The sequence below is a fragment of the Ciona intestinalis genome, chromosome 13 (assembly GCF_000224145.3).
Source record: "Ciona intestinalis chromosome 13, KH, whole genome shotgun sequence".
Taxonomy (NCBI): domain Eukaryota; kingdom Metazoa; phylum Chordata; class Ascidiacea; order Phlebobranchia; family Cionidae; genus Ciona; species Ciona intestinalis.
In genome coordinates, this window is record NC_020178.2 from 1,723,541 (window position 1) to 1,742,911 (window position 19,371).

Below are 19,371 nucleotides of genomic sequence, written 5' to 3' on the forward strand. Positions count from 1 at the left end.
TAGCAAATAGGGTGGGGGGGGAGACTCTTCACTAGCACGTAGCACCGTTTTATGTTTATTATTGTGGTCAAATATCATTTTGTATCCAAAAACATACTGTCTAAAGGGATTTATGTGATACAAGATTTATCTTTTTAACTTTAGAATATATTTTAGCAAAAAATAACATAAATTCTATAATTTTTTTACATATTATACCTTTAACTAGTTTTTTCTAACCCTATATTTCTGTGTTGTGTTGTATGTAATAGATGTTGTGTATATAAGCAAGTAAGCAACACTGCCTTAACTTTATATTGAACTTTACTGTGGATTATATTCTGTTCGCTTTTAAGTGGAGTATAAATAAATAGAGTTGTAAGAACTTGAATATGGATTGGGGAATTGAGTTGTGGGTAAGTTGGATCTGTTGCTGTAACGTGTAATGTTTAGTGTTGTGGTGTATAAAAAGATATCTATGTTATAACTTGACAGTGAGCATGAGGTGTATGAATACACCGTGTGTGTCTGGTGTATAAGAAGACACTCATGTTATAACTCAACAGTGAGCATGAGGTGTATGAATACACCATGTGTGTCTGGTGTATAAGAAGACACCCGTGTTATAACTCGACAGGGATCATGAGGTGTATGAATACACCATGTGCGTCTGGTGTATAAGAAGACACTCATGTTATAACTCAACAGTGAGCATGAGGTGTATGAATACACCATGTGTGTCTGGTGTATAAGAAGACACCCATGTTATAACTCAACAGTGAGCATAAGGTGTATGAATGCACCATGTGTGTCTGGTGTATAAGAAGACACCCATATATAACTCGACAGTGAGCATGAGGTGTATGAATGCACCGTGTATGTCTGGTGTGTAAGAAGACACCCATGTTATAACTCAACAGTGAGCATGAGGTGTATGAATACACCATGTGTGTCTGGTGTATAAGAAGACACCCATGTTATAACTCAACAGTGAGCATGAGGTGTATGAATACACCATGTGTGTCTGGTGTATAAGAAGACACTCATGGTATAACTTTACAGTGAGCATAAGGTGTATGAATACACCATGTGTGTGTGGTATATTTATAAGAAGTCACTGTACAGTGAACATTACCACAACTTAACCCACAGGATCAGTTTGACAGCGTTGACAAATATCTACAACACGGTTTCGACTTTGGTGAGAAATACGGCAAGTTCATCAAGGAGCGTTGTCAGATAGAGCAGGAATATGCTGGGAGGTTACGCAAACTTGTGAAAAGCTACCAACCTAAAAAAAAGGATGAAGATCGAAGCATGTAAGGAGAAAGTTACTTTGTTGGGTCAATTTGTAGTATTGGGGAAGTATTATAGTCACATGTGGGAAATTTATGGAGAAAGTTTCATGTAATAAAGGTGTAGGAAACACATGCAGAATTAGGGATAGTTGTACCTATATGCAGTACCAGGCTGACTGTTTTTGAAAAGTTTAACATTGTATTTGTTGATTTTGATTCAAGTATTCTTTGAGAAACATTAGCATATTATTTTGGTTAAAAACTTAAATAATTTTCCTGTAATTTTGTTTAAAACCAAACAAATTGTTGAATTATATATATATATATATATATTTTATGGGTTTAGTATTGATTTTAGTTTAAATATTCTCTAAACTTAAACATATTTTTTCAAAAACTCCTTTTTATTCCAATTTTAATTAGTTTAAAATCCTATAGGCCCAATCTGCAACTTTTTGTTGAATGTGTTGAATTATATATAATTACATAAATAGCCTACTTGAATAGTTGTGCTTCAATATCAAGCTAAAATATAAATAGTTTCCACCTAAAGCTCATATGAAATATTTTTATTCATTACATTCCAGGTTCTCCACGCATAAAGCCTTTCAAAGCCAGTTATCCGAATTAAACGACATTGCTGGGCAACATGAAATAGTAGCTGAAACCATGGTCCTTAATATTTTAAAAAGCTGCCAAACTTTTATCAATGATCAGAAACTTGAAAAGAAAAAGGTAAAATATTATATTATATAATATAGTTGGGTGGGGGAAGATGAGACACCAGTCTACGCGAGTCGTTAGCATAAGGTTTTATAATTATTTAAATGTTTTTTGTTTACTACCAAATGGGATGAAAAAATAGAATAAAAGGTGTCCCATCTTCCCCCACCCTACTAATTGTTTGAATTCATATAACCTAGCCCTAAACCACGTTCCTAATATTTAATTGCTTATTTTAATCATTCTTTTTAACTCTGACTTGCTGCAATATGTGATTAATGATGTTTTAGAAATGTAACTGTATCGCAATTTATCATTTAGCCAAAATGCTCCGATCTGTACATTTTGAGATTCAATCAAGTTTTGCAATTTTTATGTAAATATTTATTCAGTTATTTGCAAAATGCATCATAGTAGTGATGGACTGAAAAGCTGGCAACATTAGGACCAGCTTAACAATTTACACGGTGCACCAGATAATACAAGCCCACACCAACACACAAAAATTCAAATGGGTTATTGGACAACTCTTATGTATATTTCATCATTTAGTTAAAAAGCTCCAGTCTGTAGATATTGAGATTAAATCATGTGTTTTCGCATAAGCTTATCATTATATGTGAATAATAATGTTTGTACAGTTTTATCCACTATAATGTAAAGCTTGTATGCTGGTCCCAGTTAACATATGGTAAACCAGAGCCTCTTAAATCAACTTAACAGATAGTAAACATACTTTAGAGACCAAACACAGGATATCATATATGGGTCATGTTTAAACACAGGTCCTTGTAAAGAGGCCAGAAACCCAGGTCATCATTAAAACTATGTAAACAAGTCATTTCCTTACAATTATCACTTTGTAGTCTCCAGTTTTTGATGGCTTCCTTTATTGTAATTGGTCTAATTTTAATCCTAAATTGGACTTTTCCTCTGGAAAATAATTGTCTTATTTACAGTTTATAGGCTGTGAGATTTAATTTGGGTTGCCTATTGTATTGACATAATATGGTAATTCTCCTTAAAATTGATTCAGTGATTCTATTTAGATAACCTCTGTTTTAAACCATTACTAGCTCCTATTGAGTGTCACATATTGTACACACAAGTGAAGTACCATGTTCAGGTTAAACAGTAACTAAACAGGGTAAACCAGATTCCTGTTTATTTGCCGGTTACTTGCTAATTAATATCTTAACTTTCACTTTTGAATTAAGGTTAAAAATGTTGCAATATGTGATTTAAAACTAGTAGAAGAAGGTAACTATATCACATTTCATCGTTTAGATAAAACGCTCTGACTGTACATTTCGAGATTCAATCGTGTTTTAAAGTTTTTTTGTAAAATCTTTCTTTAGTTTTTTGCATTTTTAAATAATGTATTAGTGGCTCATCTGGTATAAAAACTTAGCGTATTTCCAACGTTTCGTCTGCCATAAGGCGAGAATTCATCAGGGTAAAAGTAACAGAATATTTGCATTTTTTTGGTAAACAGTAACTGTGCTACATCCGTAGGTGAATTGATTTTTATCGCTGTCTTTGGAAATCAATTATTTATGAGAAACTTAGGGTTGTAATCTAAAGTTAAATGCATTGGAAAACTGGGTAAAAAGTAAGCTTAAACAAATTAGATAAAATGCCACTGTCAGCCCTATAAAAAGTTCATCTAAAAAGGCAAAATTGAAATTGTTTTATCATATAAAAGCAAAAGAGAACACAAATTTACCAAAACCAGCCAAAAGAGACTTCAATTTAAAATATAATGTTTGTCAGATATAGAAGCATTATAAACTTTTCACTTGTCCGTATTGCAAATCCCAAGTACCCAAAACATTCTTGGTATTTGGTTTAAATATATCATTGTATGGAATTTCTGCTTTTCCGAATTGTGGTAATTACTCCCATTCATGGTGGAATAGATGCCATTCATTGTGCATTCATCCAAATCAATGGCTATAGTGTGGTTGGTTGGTGTCTGAGAAGAACGTTGTTTTAACACTTTTTACCTGTTGTCATTTCACTGCAACATGGTGGTTTTAATGAATAATACACCTTATTTAAAGCTGCAACAAATCCAATGATCCAATAACTTATATTGTAAAAAGTGGTGCTTTTTTGTTGACACTTTGTAAAACTACGTTAAAAATACTGAAGTGTCGGTCAAATACAACTTAACTTATATAAACACCTGTGAAAAGTGGTGCAACCAATTCAAGGTTATTGTTTTGTTGACACTTTGTAAAGTTAGCTGTCAAATTTAGTAGTATACTAGTATTTAAAGTTAAAATCGGTGTAACCCATCCAAAGTCTCTGTATCAAAAAGTTTTATCTTTTATTGGTTTGTTGACCTATTTATGAGTTTTTACACTGTTTACTTAGTTGGTTTGTAAAACTCTTCAATCAAAACAACATCTCTGGTTTACGATTGGAGCTGGCTTGGTTACTAAGTATCTGTATGCTTTTTATGACGCGTGCTTGTAAGTATGGTTATCTTTAGTAGGTAATATAATAATGGTAGGGTGGGGGAAGACGGGACACCTTTAGGGCATAATATCCAAATATCCTGATCGTGTTTTAAACAATTAACAACGGTCTATGGGAGTCGTGGGGATACATTTTTATAATTCTTTGAATGTTCTTTGTTTACTACTAAATGGGACAAGGAAATAGAATGAAAAGTGTCCCATCTTCCCCCACACTACTATATCACTAAATAGGGATCATAGGTATATGCTTTCCAACATAACATTGTAGGTGGTAGGTTTATATTAGATTAAAGCTAGTGATTCATTGATCTTTCCCTATCGTGAGTCATGCAGCTTGTTTCCTCTTTCGTAATTCACTACTTTTGAAACCTTTGAGTCTTTGACTACTCAGGGTATTTTACACAGTTATACCAAACTCAAAATATTACTAGTTGGAGTATCATAATCACAAGATTCCCCATTTGCTGTAAATTGTAATGTTTATTTCTAAACCAAGCTACCACAGATATTGTGCACAAAACATTAAAACTAGACTGTAAAAAAATTGAATTGTAAAAGAAATGTTAACAAACAAAAAAGCTGTATAAAAACTAGAATAATTATAGCTTTTCTAAAAAAAACATTAAAAAAGGATATTAAAACCAGCAATGTATTGAAGAAATTAGTTAATAATAATAATAGTTATACGTAAACTTCTATGTCTTATTTGTTGTTATGCTTAGTTACAATTGATTTCCAGTGTCACACTGCCTCTTGTCACTCCATATGCCACCCGTACTTGTATGTTTTTCTGACAGTGTAGAAAAATTCTTAACCCAAAAATTAATCAAGTTAAATAGAAGATTGTAACTGTATCACGTTCGCTGTTTTTTTGTGAAATATTTTCTTACTTTAATGTTTAATAACTACACTCTTTAAAACCTGTTGTGTTTGGTATGTTGTATTGTTACAAAGGTGGTGTCTTCCGTTCATTTTGATTGTTTGTTATTTATGAAACGTTCTGTGTGGTTTTGTTTCACAGCTAGTTTCACTTTTACTGTTGTTTTACTATCATGATTGTGTTATCAAAATCAAATATTGTGATGTCATAAGCAAAACATATCATGTAAATCACAAAATATGATGAGTCACCATGAATATGCCGGTTTAGTCATCCAATAATTAGACGTTGAGTCACTTATTTAACAATGTAAACATGTTTAATATTGAGCAACTGTAATTGCAAGCAAAACATGGTTTACACATTTAGAATATGAACACATTGTTTACTCAAGGCATTTTTCAAGTGTTGCCAGATAAAATTAAAGAAATTTCCAGAATTAATAATGTCTAATAGGCTAACTGTATTTTTATCTGGCAACACAAAAAAAGGACATCGGAGTTAGCCTATTAGACAGTTACTTAAATTTTTTTTTAATTTTTTTATTTTCCAGAGAAATTTCAAGTAATAATACTAATTGGTTAACTCTGGCGTAATCTAATGTCACATGCTGTGACATTCTGTAGGATTTCACTCATGTAGAATAAAGGAAATCTAGAAAGATAAATAAAACATAAAACTGTTTAATTCAAGCTGAATATTTTTTTACAAAAAAATTCAAAACATGATTAAATCTCAAAATGTAGAGTCCTGAGCAATTTTACCTAAATGATGAAATGTGCTACAGAGTTGAATTCTTCCATTTAAAGTTTAAGCTCTGATCCATTTTTATTCAAGAGTTCTTCTACATTGTCAGTAAATAAAAAGAAACTATTTTCTTTTCCAGCTATACCATTCTGTAGGATCTTACCTATGTTAAAATAAAAAAAAACATACAAAGAATAATAAAACAAGTCAAATAAAAAACAATTTTTCTTTTCCAGCTTTACCAAGAAGGCAAGTCCATGCAAATAGCTCTTGACAAAGTTGAGCAGAATGTTGACCACACTAAGAAGAAATTTGAGAAGGAATGGAAGGATTGTGAGAGATTGCAAGCCAACCATGAGAAGTTAGATGCGGACACCAATGTTACAAAGGCTGATGTGGAAAGGGTGAGTTTTATTTCAGTGTTGCCGTGTGAAAACTTGGTGATATTTCAGTGTTGTCAAGTTGGAAACTTGGTGATATTTCAGTGTTGCCAAGTTGGAAACTTGGTGATATTTTAGTGTTGTCAAGTTGAAAACTTGGTGATATTTCAAAGTTGCCGTATTGAAAAGAATAAGTTTTATTTCAGTGTTGCCGTGTAAGTTTTTTCTCGGAATAATATAAAGTTTTACATGAATAAGTTTTTGCATGAATAATATAAATGCTAATTTATAACATAACATTTGTGTTTAAACACATTCAAAATATGCTTAGAACCTTTTTCATATAATTCATCCTGTATTGCTACTGGTTGGGTGAGAATCTGTAGTAAGGATTGCAACTTATAACACTTTTGTTTGAAACAGGCAAAATATGCTTGGAACGCAAAGAAAGACGTAGTAGAGCATTGCAAGCAAGATTATGCGGCCGCTCTTGAGACTTTTAATGCTGAACAAAATGCACATTACAATACAAAGATGCCACAGGTTTTCCAGGTATTTGGAGTTTTTTTTGTGTGGATATTAACTTTTTAAACAGTGGTTACTGGGTGTTGGGAAATCTATATGCACATTTTATTCTATATGGGTGAGGTTTTATGGCATGCCTCGGGTCTTGGATTTATGCCAGAGTTGGCCCATTACCCCAACATTGTATATGCACATTCTATTCTATATGGGTGGGGTTCTACAGTGAGGCATGTCTTGGGTCCTAGGATTTAGACCAGAGTTGGCCTATTATCCTAACATTGAATATGCACATTCTATTCTATATGAGCGAGGTTCTTCAGCGATGGGACACCTTTACTTTTAATTTTCTCGCCCCATGTGGTAGTAAACAAAGAAAAATCAAAGAACTATAAAAAAGCATCCTCACGACTTCCATAGACTGTTGTTATTTGTTTAAAACACATTCAGTATATTTGGATATTATGTGCTAAACATGTCCCGTCTCCCCCCACCCTACTACATGACTTATAATTTGGACCAACCATTAGTTACCACTTGGTTGAAGCAACATCTACTAACCATGCATCTCATGTTTTGTTACAGAAATATCGAGAAGCTGATGAAAAACGAATCCAAAAGTTACGAGAGCTGATGGTGGAGTACGCCACTATTGATAAAAAAGTTAAACCAATCATCCAGAAGTGTTTGGACGGAATGGAACAAGCTGGGAATGCTATTGATTCAAAACTGGTGGGTTATGTAGTCTATATTTAAGGGGCAAGATATTAAATTTTGCTGCAGCATAGCAGTCAAACATTACTGTAGCTACCCTGTATAAACTTGCTTCTGTAATCTTTTAAAACACTGTGTCATGCTGTGTAAAAGGCTGGGGTATATAGTAAGCTGTGGGGGGTACTGCTAAGGAGCTTAGCTATATAATGCTGCTGTAAAATTTCCGATTCTTTATGGGTGGCGTCCTATGCTGGGACATGGCACCTTGGATTTAAACCAGATGGCCAATTACTCCAATTTAATTTAAAAAACTTGTTAAGTGCAGAATAGAAGTTTTAATTGTAACTAGGGGTACAGCTTTAAATCCTTTACTTATTTGGATAATTAGTTTTCCCTCACATTTAATATCTTGGTCGAAATCAAATTCTAATAAAGGTATTTTATTTCCAGGACGCTGCGTTAGTTGTTGAGAAACTAAAGTCAGGTTTCCTCATCCCAAGCGACAAGGAGTTTGAAGATTACAGCGCACCACAGCGGTTAAAACCCCACAACGAGGAGGTCACAGAATCTCTGAGAAACTCAATGAATTTTGGTCGCGGACAGAAAAAGGCATTCGGGTGGATATTTGGACCTAAGAAGGTACGTGTATTTACCACTGTAGGTTTGGAAACTATGGTTTCTTGTTTAGCAATTCATTGGCAGGGGTTTTAAGTAAGTTTTGAATATGAACAATTGACTTAAATCCTAAAGTGTTATGGTGGCCTCACTCTAGGACCTCACCCATAAAGAATAGAATGTGCATGATAATAAAAGTTCCAATTCTCAGCCTTATAGTGGGACCAAAAACTGAATACATTTTGTAGCTAGGTATGATGTGATTTGTTCATGGACAGCTGTTTTTGGTAACCTGCACATAGAGAAAAAGCAGTCTCATTGCTGTAAATATTCTTTCGTTGTTAACATAACAAAAACCCATAAATTACGTATTAAAAAGAACAGTCTACTTGGAAAAAACAGTTTCATTGCTGAAAATATGCTTTGAAAATTTAAATTTCTAATTGTTTGAGGACGTTTGACTTTTTGTTGAAGAAACTATGTGTCAGCTTATTTTTTCCTTTTAGTTTTGTTTAGATTGTTTTACAAACATTGGTTTCGTTTCTATTACTGTTTATTTAATGGTATATAAGTTAGTATTATATATTCTACCCGTCACTTTATATGATTGATTGGTTTGGGGTTGTAGCATTACGTGCGAATATTGGCATTTCATGACTCCAGTTAGGTTGTCACGTGTTTTGTGCAAAATAAGGAAACACTTTGTGGTCAACTGCAGACAGTCTTGTTGATCGCACTTTAACAAAGTACCTGTCAATAGAATAGCTTGTTTACAATGTACAGTCTACAGTCTACAGTCCACAGTCTACAGTTACCATTTGAAATACCAAGTTTGTGACGAATATAATTTACAATATTTGACTGGCAATACCTATATAGAGTAGAATGTGCATATATAATGTTGGGGTAATGGGTCAACTCTGGCCTAAATCCCAGGTCCCATGGCTTGCCTCACTGTGGGACCTCACCCATATAGAATAGAATGTGCATATATAATGTTGGGGTAATGGGCCAACTCTAGTCTAAATCTGAGGACATCACCCATATAGAAAAAACCGACATTACGTGTGACTTAACCTCAAACGTTCATATTGTTTTTGTTTAAACAATATGAGCTATTTTGACAGCATAGCCCATACACATACACATACATCAGTGATATGTTGATTAAATTATAAGCAGTACACATATAGGTTGCATGTAACACCACACTATACATCAAGGCTTTTGTTTCTTTGCTTTCCTTTCATTTCAAGCAAATTGTTTCAGCTTTAATTAATTGGTTGCCAAACAATTGCGTTGCTTTGTGTTATAGCCCAGTAGTGTACGCCATTATAACTTAGCAGCTTTATAATGTGAACGCTACAAGTTTGCATTTAAACTGCTTGTAATTTAGGCATTTCCTAGTTTTATCTAAAACTACAATTCTCGCATTTGTAAATGTAATAATGCTATAGTTTGTTTGACGTTTTTTATGTCGAAAAATGAACAAAATTAGTTAAACTGTAATTTAGGCTGGTAAAGGCTGAACTGTATATTATTCCTGGCAGTTGTGTATAAAGTTTGAATGTTTTGGTAAATGTTAAATAAGTAAATAAATCTAAAGGAATATATAACTATCACAGGCCCCAAAATGCAGGGGGCAGGGATAGTTAGACACACATTGTTATAAATCAAATTTAACGTATTTGTTTCTAATGTTTACTGAATAATCAATAACATGTAGAAAATCTGGGGTAGCCTGCCCACCCTGCCACCCCAGGTTTGGCGCCTATATAGCTACGTTACGTTTACATTATCAACGCATCCATCAAATATGTGAGGCTTGTACGTTACACAGATGTTCTGGTTTTGCATAATTTATACAGATATTACACTTGGGTGCACTTGGTGTTACTATATGATTATTCCTCCCATGTAACATATGTAGAATAAGATGGTTAATGAGGTGTATATTGCATCTGTTAAGTATATAATGCCCTATGTGATGTCACAAACACTTCTGTCCACTCAATAGCATCATGCATACTAAAAAAGTAAATTTAAAATATAAAGGCCAAATATGAAACATTTAAGTTGCATTGACATTGTGGTGAAATTAATACTTATGTTAAAGCCTTGGTTTTTAATAGATAACTTTTTTTTTTTTTTTTTTAGTGAACAATGAAAGTTATATTAAAGCCTGGCTAAACTACAGTTGTTGTACAACACAGTTTAACAAAAAGACAAGCTAATAAAGACCTGTGCTTAATAATAATAATAATAATAATAACTTTATTTGTCTCTTCGATTACAGTAGCGAAGATTTAGAAATGTTTTAAACGTAAAGACAGAATATAGTGAAAACAACAAACATTGTGTGTATCTGGTTAGTTGATAAAAAAACAGTTGTTTGTAATTGAATTAGTACACGTTGGTTCAGTACTCCTTTATATTTGGTTCATATATATATATAAGTTAAGTTGTATTTGGCCAAAGTTAAGTTGTTATTGGGCCAAGGTTTTACAGTTCCAACAAAACAATAACCTTGAATTGGTTGCACCACTTTTCACAGGTGTTTATATAAGTTAAGTTGTATTTGACCGACACTTCAGTATTTTTGCCAGCTAGTTTTACAAAGTGTCAACAAAACAATAACCTTGAATTGGTTGCACCATGTAGGTTCAATACACTGATATATTTGTTTCAATACACGAGCACTTTGTACATCATATACTGTTGTGTATATGTTGCTACGCATGTCAGCATGGGCTTACTGTTGTTAACTTGAATGTGAACTAATGCAGCCGAAAGCTTTAATGAAGCGACTCTCCGGAGATAATGTCGTATCAAAGTCCACATCTGATTTAAACGCGAGCCATGGGGATCAAAATGAAGCGAAAAAGTCAGAAGCGGCAGAAGAAAACATGGAAGAGAAAAAATTACGGACACAATCATTTACTGCGAGCCAAGCGAATTATGTTAATTTAGAAGTCGGTCCAAACATAAAGCGATGTTCCTCCATGGACCAAGCCTTGAATGGTAATGAAGATATCGCTTGCAAGAGATCTTCCAAGTCAAAGACATTAAAACTGGACACAAACTTAAGACAATCAGTATCTGCGAATAAAAAGAAAATAATCTCCATGTTTAAGTCGTCGAAAGGTGAAAACTTTCCTTCTGTTCAAATCTCAGGCCCTGTGGCTGCAGATATGTCAGGCTCCGCAGAATCCCCATCTAATGACTATTTAATCCCATTACCAAGCAGACCAGACCCCGTGAAACCTGCTGAGGAGAATCCTTACGATGTAGTGGCAGAAATAGAGGAAAAGGTTTGTACCGGCAGTTGCATGCGTTCGTTTTAAGGCATGATTTATGTTTGAATGAGACGCATGCATCAAGGATTCATTTTGTTGCATCTTGGCATCACCTGTTCGTCATTCATAAATAAACCGACCGAATTACAGTTCAAACACTCATTCACACCAACATAAAATATACAAAACTTTTTAATGTATAGGAAGGGCAGGGATAGTTAAACACTCATTCATTAATAACAAGGGGCATTAGAGTTTGAACACTTATGCTCACCAATACACAACAAGCGACTAATCTAACTGAAATACAGGAGAGGGGCAGGAGTAGTTAGACTTTTATTCACAAATAACTGGTCAAATCAAACCAACAGTTTAACACCAATGACCAATACACACATAGGCAGTGGCGCAGCCAGGGGGGTTTAGGGGGTTGCAACCTTTCCCCTTTTAAACCCCCCCCAAAAAATAATAATAAAAAAAAAAAAAATTTTAAAAGAAATTTTTTGGAACATTTTTTGATTTATACCACTCCTTATTTTTTTTCTGGCTGCGCCAATGGCCAATACACACATAGGTACCGAATTTTTATAATTTAGAGAAGGTAGGCATAGTTCACAGTGCAGAAAATTCCAGGTTGGCCTGCCCACCCTGCCACACCAGGTTTGGCAAAAAGCATCTTTGTGAGATTTATGGATTAAAATAAAGAAATGTCTTAATAAAACTTATAGTTTAAACAGCACTATTAAAACATAGGACAGAATGCAGATAAAATGCAAACTACTTAAAATAGAATTACTGAAATAGATTTCCATGTGTTGATAGCAGAATTGGAAGTTAATAATAAAAAATCATGTTATGATTATGTAATTGTTTATATAAGGGATATTAATATGAAACTATGTAATTTTAAACATAGGAAATTACCAGCAGAAATAAAATAATTGTACAAAGTGTTTATTAACAAAACAATAATATTAAATTTTCACAGGTGTTTATATAAGTTAAGTTGTATTCAACCGACACTTCAGTATTTTTGACAGCTAGTTTTACAAAGTGTCAACAAAACAATAACCTTGAATTGGTTGCACCACTTTTCACAGGTGTTTATATAAGTTAAGTTGTATTCAACCGACACTTCAGTATTTTTTACCGCTAGTTTGTGTCACGAAAGTGTCACCAGAAATACATTTTGATTGACAGTCTGTGATATTTGATTAAATGCAGTGGTTTCTTGGATTCCATGGTCAGCTCTTGCTTGGTTCATGTATGTAGAATACCCAAGACAGGTTTGCAGTTTTTGTTGTTGGTTCTATTTTGTGTTTTTAACTGTGTCATCTTGTAAGCAAGTTTACCTGTTATCCCAACAACTAGGCTTGTGGCTAATGTATTAAATATATATAGAGTAGGGTGAGGAAGATTGGACACCTTTAGCACATAATATCTAAATATCTAGATTGTGTTTTAAACAATTAACAACGGTCTATGGGAGTCGTGAAGATACTGTTTTAATTCTTTGAATGTTCTTTGTTTACTACCAAATGGGACGAGGAAATAGAATGAAAAGGTGTCCCATCCTCCCTCACCCTACTATACTTTGCATACTGCATACCTTATGAACAAGTGACATCTGTGCTTAACTTTTAAGAATGTAGTTAGTTTGTCGCGCAATCTTGTGAAATAAATTAATTGGTTTGTAATGTTTACTGATTACTGTAATACAGATGAATTCTGCCACCCCAGGTTTGGCACTAATACCATTTACATAGGAATATGTCTGGTAATTTACTTTGTATATATAATAGAATGTATATGTATTATACAGATGTAATGAGAAGTTTGTGTACGAGAGTCTTATTTAATAGCAGTAGCCCTGTGCTTTTTTTGACTGTTAGTGCTACTTCCTTTTAACTTAAATTTCCTTGTATTACTTTAAGCAAGAGTTGCATTTTTGTTATACCAACTGTTCCATGCTTTGGTTTAAATATGTCTTTCTATTTCCCAACAGGAACACATTATAATTACACACATGAAAAATCTCACTGTTAATTTACCGCAAGTATTTCAATACACTAAAAAGTCCATGGTGTTTGGAATTCCAGACTGTTTGATTTATTAAGTTCATGTAACAAAAATACCACATTATCATTTAATTAAATGCGTTTTCTTATCCATTCACTCAAATGGCCTGTTTGTATAAGACTAGAGCTAGAGTCAAGCTTAACAGGGTCTTCTTGGGGTAAAGTGGTTAAAAATGCATTGGATTAAACATGAGGTATTATAAGGTATTTGTTTCTTACTTTTCAGTAAAACTTGAGATAAACTACACTTCTACAAAATGCACCCAACTAAAACACACACAGTATAGCATGTGTTTGAACTCATAGCTTATTGAGTTTCTTCAACCCCACTTTTCCACTTTGTTTTAGCATGTCCAGTTAAACACTACAATTCCATCTTAAACTTGAGTTGTTTTTACTGTAGATTTCCAAGTGTGTTGTTGGCTTGCGTTCACATTAATTTATCACTTCAAGCTTGTGTTTGAGTTTGAACTTTGTATTTAGAAATACTTTCTCTTTTTAAAACACATAGATTTTTACATGTGTGAATTTTACATGAGTTTTCTATAGGTTTCAAATATTTTGCAACAGACTTAAAATAAATAGCAATGTCTTGACTAAAAACATCGTCTATAGTTTATTTTCCTGTATATTAATACATTTAAAATACCTACGTGAGCTGTACCATAATGTTACTTCATCCTCCATTGGTTGCCACATACTTGAACAGTTCATTAACAAGATAAACCAATAACTCTTCACCATTACATTGTATATATATCCTGTATCCCTATATATACGTTATGGAGCTTTATTCTACACTCTACCTTACATCAGTGCTCTTCAACTTTTTATGGGTTGGTGAACCCTCAAAGTTGTTGCGACGAACTCATGCACCCCTGATTGCTTTAACGTAAAAATAATGATTCTCGATTCCCAGTTATGTAAATATAGAATTCATATAAAAAAACTGTAGGAAAGTGGCTAAATTTGTTAAAAATGCTCAAAACTGAATATTATTGCTGAAAATTGTTGAAGTTTGTGATGCACCCTTGTATACCCTTTTGCACTGGTGCACCCCTGGCATATTTTGATGCCTTGTGCTCACCGGTTGAATAGCACTGCTTTACATAGTATATATACCTCTATGTTAAGTTGATATTTATATATATTAATGTAACTAGAGATCTACCACCCTTTTATTACTCAAGATAACATTACATTGTAGGTGTGGCAATAACCCCTATATTATAACCCATTACCCCAGGTTCCCGAAGCTGCAGATTATTCTCATCTTCCTCCTGAACAACGAAAGAAGAAGCTACAGCGACACATGGATGATTTGAATAAAGAGATAACCAAGCAAGAAGACGAAAGGTGTGTTTTCCTGATACTTGGTTATACACTATGTGCATGGAGTTTATATATCTATAACAACTATGTAAAGCTTTTGGTTTTCCAGTCTAAGTATTCTGTGTTATACTGTTGCTCTGTCACTTAATGTTGCTACTGTATTTTATGTAATATGTAGTGTATTTTATGTTGTGTTACTCATGTTGTTAACTTCTTGTTGTTAATCATGTTGTGGCTATCTGTGTGTATTTGGTTGACGTATCTAGAAAGTAAACTAACCAGACTGAGCATTATGTGTATGGAACTAGTAAGCTATGTATAGTGAATAAGAGGGCACCATGCATCAAATGTATTGGTTTCTCATCACAAAGATAAAACATAAAAGTATCCTTGATAGTGTGAAGTGTATGAAACAGAACACTTGTGTTATTATAACTGTGCGTGATAGGTTGCATTCATTCACTTATCCACAAAGTTGTATACGTGGTTACACCTAAGCGAGCACGAGGTGCATTACAGAACATTTATTCTGCCAGGATAAGCAAGTTACATTCTTGGTAGCTCGTAAGCGGGCATGAGGTGTATGAAACAAAACACCCGTGTTATAATGACTTGCCCAGGGATAAATAAGTTACATTTATTATCTCACTAATCCCAGGAAAGCCATAATGAAGATGCATGGGGTATACACATCAAACCCCGCCCTGGGTGATCCTTCATCACTGGAAGGTGAAAGGAAGATAGTGGACGGAAAGATTGATAAGTTACGAACCGATCTTCAGCAATATGAGGTATTTGTTTTATAGGAATGTGTGGAAAATCCCAGGACCCATGGTGTGACTCGCTGTAGGACCTCACCCATATAGAATAGAATGTGCATATACAATGTTGGGGTAATGGGTCAACTCTGGTCTAAATCCCAGGTCCCATGGCATGCCTCACTGTAGGACCTCACCCATATAGAATAGAATGTGCATATACAATGTTGGGGTAATGGGTCAACTCTGGTCTAAATCCCAGGTCCCATGACATGCCCCACTGTAGGACCTCACCCATATAGAATAGAATGTGCATATACAATGTTGGGGTAATGGGCAACTCTGGTCTAAATCCCAGGTCCCATGGTGTGCCTCACTGTAGGACCTCACCCATATAGAATAGAATGTGCATATACAATGTTGGGGTAATGGGCAACTCTGGTCTAAATCCCAGGTCCCATGGTGTGCCTCACTGTAGGACCTCACCCATATAGAATATACAAAACAACATTGTTCTTAATTTATCCCTTAAATAAAACTTGAATTATATGTTTAATAGAATTGGTATAAAGTTGAAATATATTTTCCATAGAATTGGTATAAAGAGGCGTTTGGTTCTCTACAATCTTCCCCTGCGAGAAACTCAGCCCATTATTCAACTGCTGTTAAAAGTGAACCCTTGGCAACCGCGCCTCAATCACAGAATAAGTAAGTGGGTCCTATATATCTGTATGTTTTTATATAGGAGTGAATTTATATTTTAACATGTTGTGTTTGAGAACTACTGTTATAATATGCAGCCAAACTGTATAAAATGTTGACTTTATTTTAATATATTGTGTTTGGACTAAATTGCATAAAAAATATTGTTCATATGGCATATATAAGACTATTCCTATATTCATATCATGGCCCTATATAAACCTTACTAAGATTTAACCGCAGGGGTTTTAATTAATTCCAGACTAAACAAGTGCTGCTTATTGGTATACAGATTATGCACTAAAGCTATTTGTGCAATTTGTTTTTCTTTTTTTATTTCGTTACTTCTGCTACCAATCCCAATGTAAAAATTTTTTTACAGCCTATAAATTACTGCTTTTTCTTAGCTTGCAGCAAGCCATGAAGAAACTAAAATTTAACCTCTAAATCTGCCTCTTCTTTCTTGCCAAATGTATTAATGGTAGTTGCCATTGTCATTGACTTATGAGAGATATTTTATACTAATTGTTATTTACAGATTAATGCAACGAGATCAGAGTTTTGACAACGATTTTGATGAGGAACCTGAGTCTATCGGGACCTGCACTGCTTTATATGATTTTGATGGTGGGTGTGATTTCTGTGTGACTATATGAAATGTATGGTACATAATGGGGCACCCATGTTATAACTCGACAGTGAGCTTAAAGTGTATGAATACAACATGTGTGTCTGATGTATAAAAAGACACCCATGTTATAACTTGACAGTGAGCATGAGGTGTATGAATACAACATGTGTGTCTGGTGTATAAGAAGACACCCATGTTATAACTCTACAGTGAGCATGAGGTGCATGAATACACCATGTGTGTCTGGTGTATAAGAAGTCACCCATGTTATAACTCGACAGTGAGCATGAGGTGTATGAATACACCATGTATGTCTGGTGTATAAGAAGACACCCATGTTATAACATGACAGTGAGCATGAGGTGTATGAATACACCATGTATGTCTGGTGTATAAGAAGTCACACATGTTATAACTGGACAGTAAGCATGAGTTGTATGAATACACCATGTGTGTCTGCCATGTTGTAACTTGTGAGCATGAGTATGTAACTATTGATGCTTATACAAACACATTCGGTACCGTGCCACAGTCGTCGCCTCTAGCACTGGGGTTAGGGGTTCAAGGCTCGAAGCTGCCACTGTTGTAAGTGTGGGTCTTTTTGGGCAGGATACTTAACGGCAATTGCTACAACCCAGATGTCCCATATGGGTTGTTTAAATTGTCAGCTGTATATACTAAGTATTTCCCCAATGCTAATCGGCCACAAACTGTATACATTCCTTTATTTTTCAATTCACCTTATATTCAAACAGCGACATCTGAAGGCGCGTTGTCCATGAAATGCGGCCAAGTATTCAGTTTATTGGAAGTAGACAATGGTGATGGGTGGACAAGGGTTATGTACAACGATTCCGACGGATACGTACCTTCATCCTACATAGAAATCAAATATAACACATAAAGAGTGGGGGAGATGAAATTTGGGAATCGAAAAATCATATATGAGATGATGGAATCATGATGAAGTTTTCATTAAATTTAATTCTTGATTGTGATGCTGCATGATTTTGGTACTTCATGAAATTCATGATTACCATGTTTGTTCATATGATACTAACTTCTATTTGCTGGTAGTTATGACATCACAACGGCATTAATGATGTCATAAGTAGGATTTTATCTTTAAGGCAATAACAATTTTTGAGATTTAAATTTTTGCACCAAATGTTACCATTATGACATCAGGTTTTTGCAACAATTCCTTATATTGGTAATAACCATTCAAAATAAGACTTTAACAATAACTTAATATAACTTTTGTCTAGTTTGTTCCATGGGCGCCAAACCTTTTAAAATGCAGGGGAGGCAGTTACAGTTAGCTTAATATTAATCTGAAAAATATAATGTTTTTAAATTATGAAATTCCGGGGTTCGCATGCCCTCCTTGACACCCCAGGTTCGGCGCCTATGGGTTCTTTTTTCTCTAAGTATTATATACTTTGTTAATCAACCAGTAACAAAATAAATGTTATCTGTCTTGTATAAAAGTTGTCAGCCATGCTTGCATAATTGCACTATTTCATTTCTGTGTTAATAAGCCCATATCCATGATATACATGCCATGCTTTTTTGCTTGGCTGTAGTACCAGGCCAACTGCCCAACTCTGACCTAAAACCCAGGTCCCATGCCTTGCCGTAGGACCTCACCCATATATATTGATAATGTGTTATGTCTGCTTGCGAAATTTTAATTGTATTTTTTGCTCATTCGATTTGCCGCTGCCCTTATTATTTTATTCTTTGTTTCATTTTATTGTTTCTTTTATCGCAATATCATTTAGTGAATAAACTAATGGTCTATATATCAAACTGTCAATAACTTGTCACGCCAGAATAAATAAGTTACTTACATTCAGGTACACACTTTTATATATACAACATGTATATTAGTTTGTTGTCCGGCGCCGTGGCATAGTGGTTAGCGCGCCTGCTTGTTACCCAGAGGTAATGGATTCAAGGCTCGACGCTGCTACCATTGTGGGCGTATGTGTCCTTGGGCAAGACACTTAACGGAAATTGCTCCAAATCAGTGGCCGCTAATGGGTTGTCCAAAATCAGCCATGGCCTAAATCCTAGTTTCTGGACAAGAACCTCACCCTTATATAGGTAATTAATGTGGATTGTAGCAGTGGCAGTTTAGTTAGATAAAGTTTAGAATAAATTAGATCTGTATTTTTGTAGTTCACGCTAAAATGAAAAAAGAAAATAAAATTTGTATATATCCCCC

General features: G+C 34.3%; 1 protein-coding gene across 2 annotated transcripts; it reads left to right on the plus strand.

The window, feature by feature from the left end:
- The first annotated feature begins 249 nt into the window (after positions 1-249).
- On the plus strand, positions 250-18,953 carry LOC100180731 (cdc42-interacting protein 4 homolog). Of its 2 annotated transcripts, XM_018814657.2 has the most exons (13): positions 250-395; positions 1,132-1,298; positions 1,865-2,012; positions 6,350-6,517; positions 6,917-7,045; positions 7,601-7,747; positions 8,180-8,368; positions 11,131-11,655; positions 14,965-15,074; positions 15,709-15,841; positions 16,401-16,516; positions 17,049-17,137; positions 17,897-18,953. In XM_018814657.2, the coding sequence occupies exons 1-13, from the start codon at positions 372-374 to the stop codon at positions 18,043-18,045; spliced, it is 2,094 nt and encodes a 697-aa protein (XP_018670202.1). In that variant the 5' UTR covers positions 250-371; the 3' UTR covers positions 18,046-18,953. The 2 variants fall into 2 exon arrangements, with proteins under 2 accessions (XP_018670202.1, XP_002128248.1); XM_002128212.4 differs by lacking the exon at positions 11,131-11,655.
- Positions 18,954-19,371: the final 418 nt, after the last annotated feature.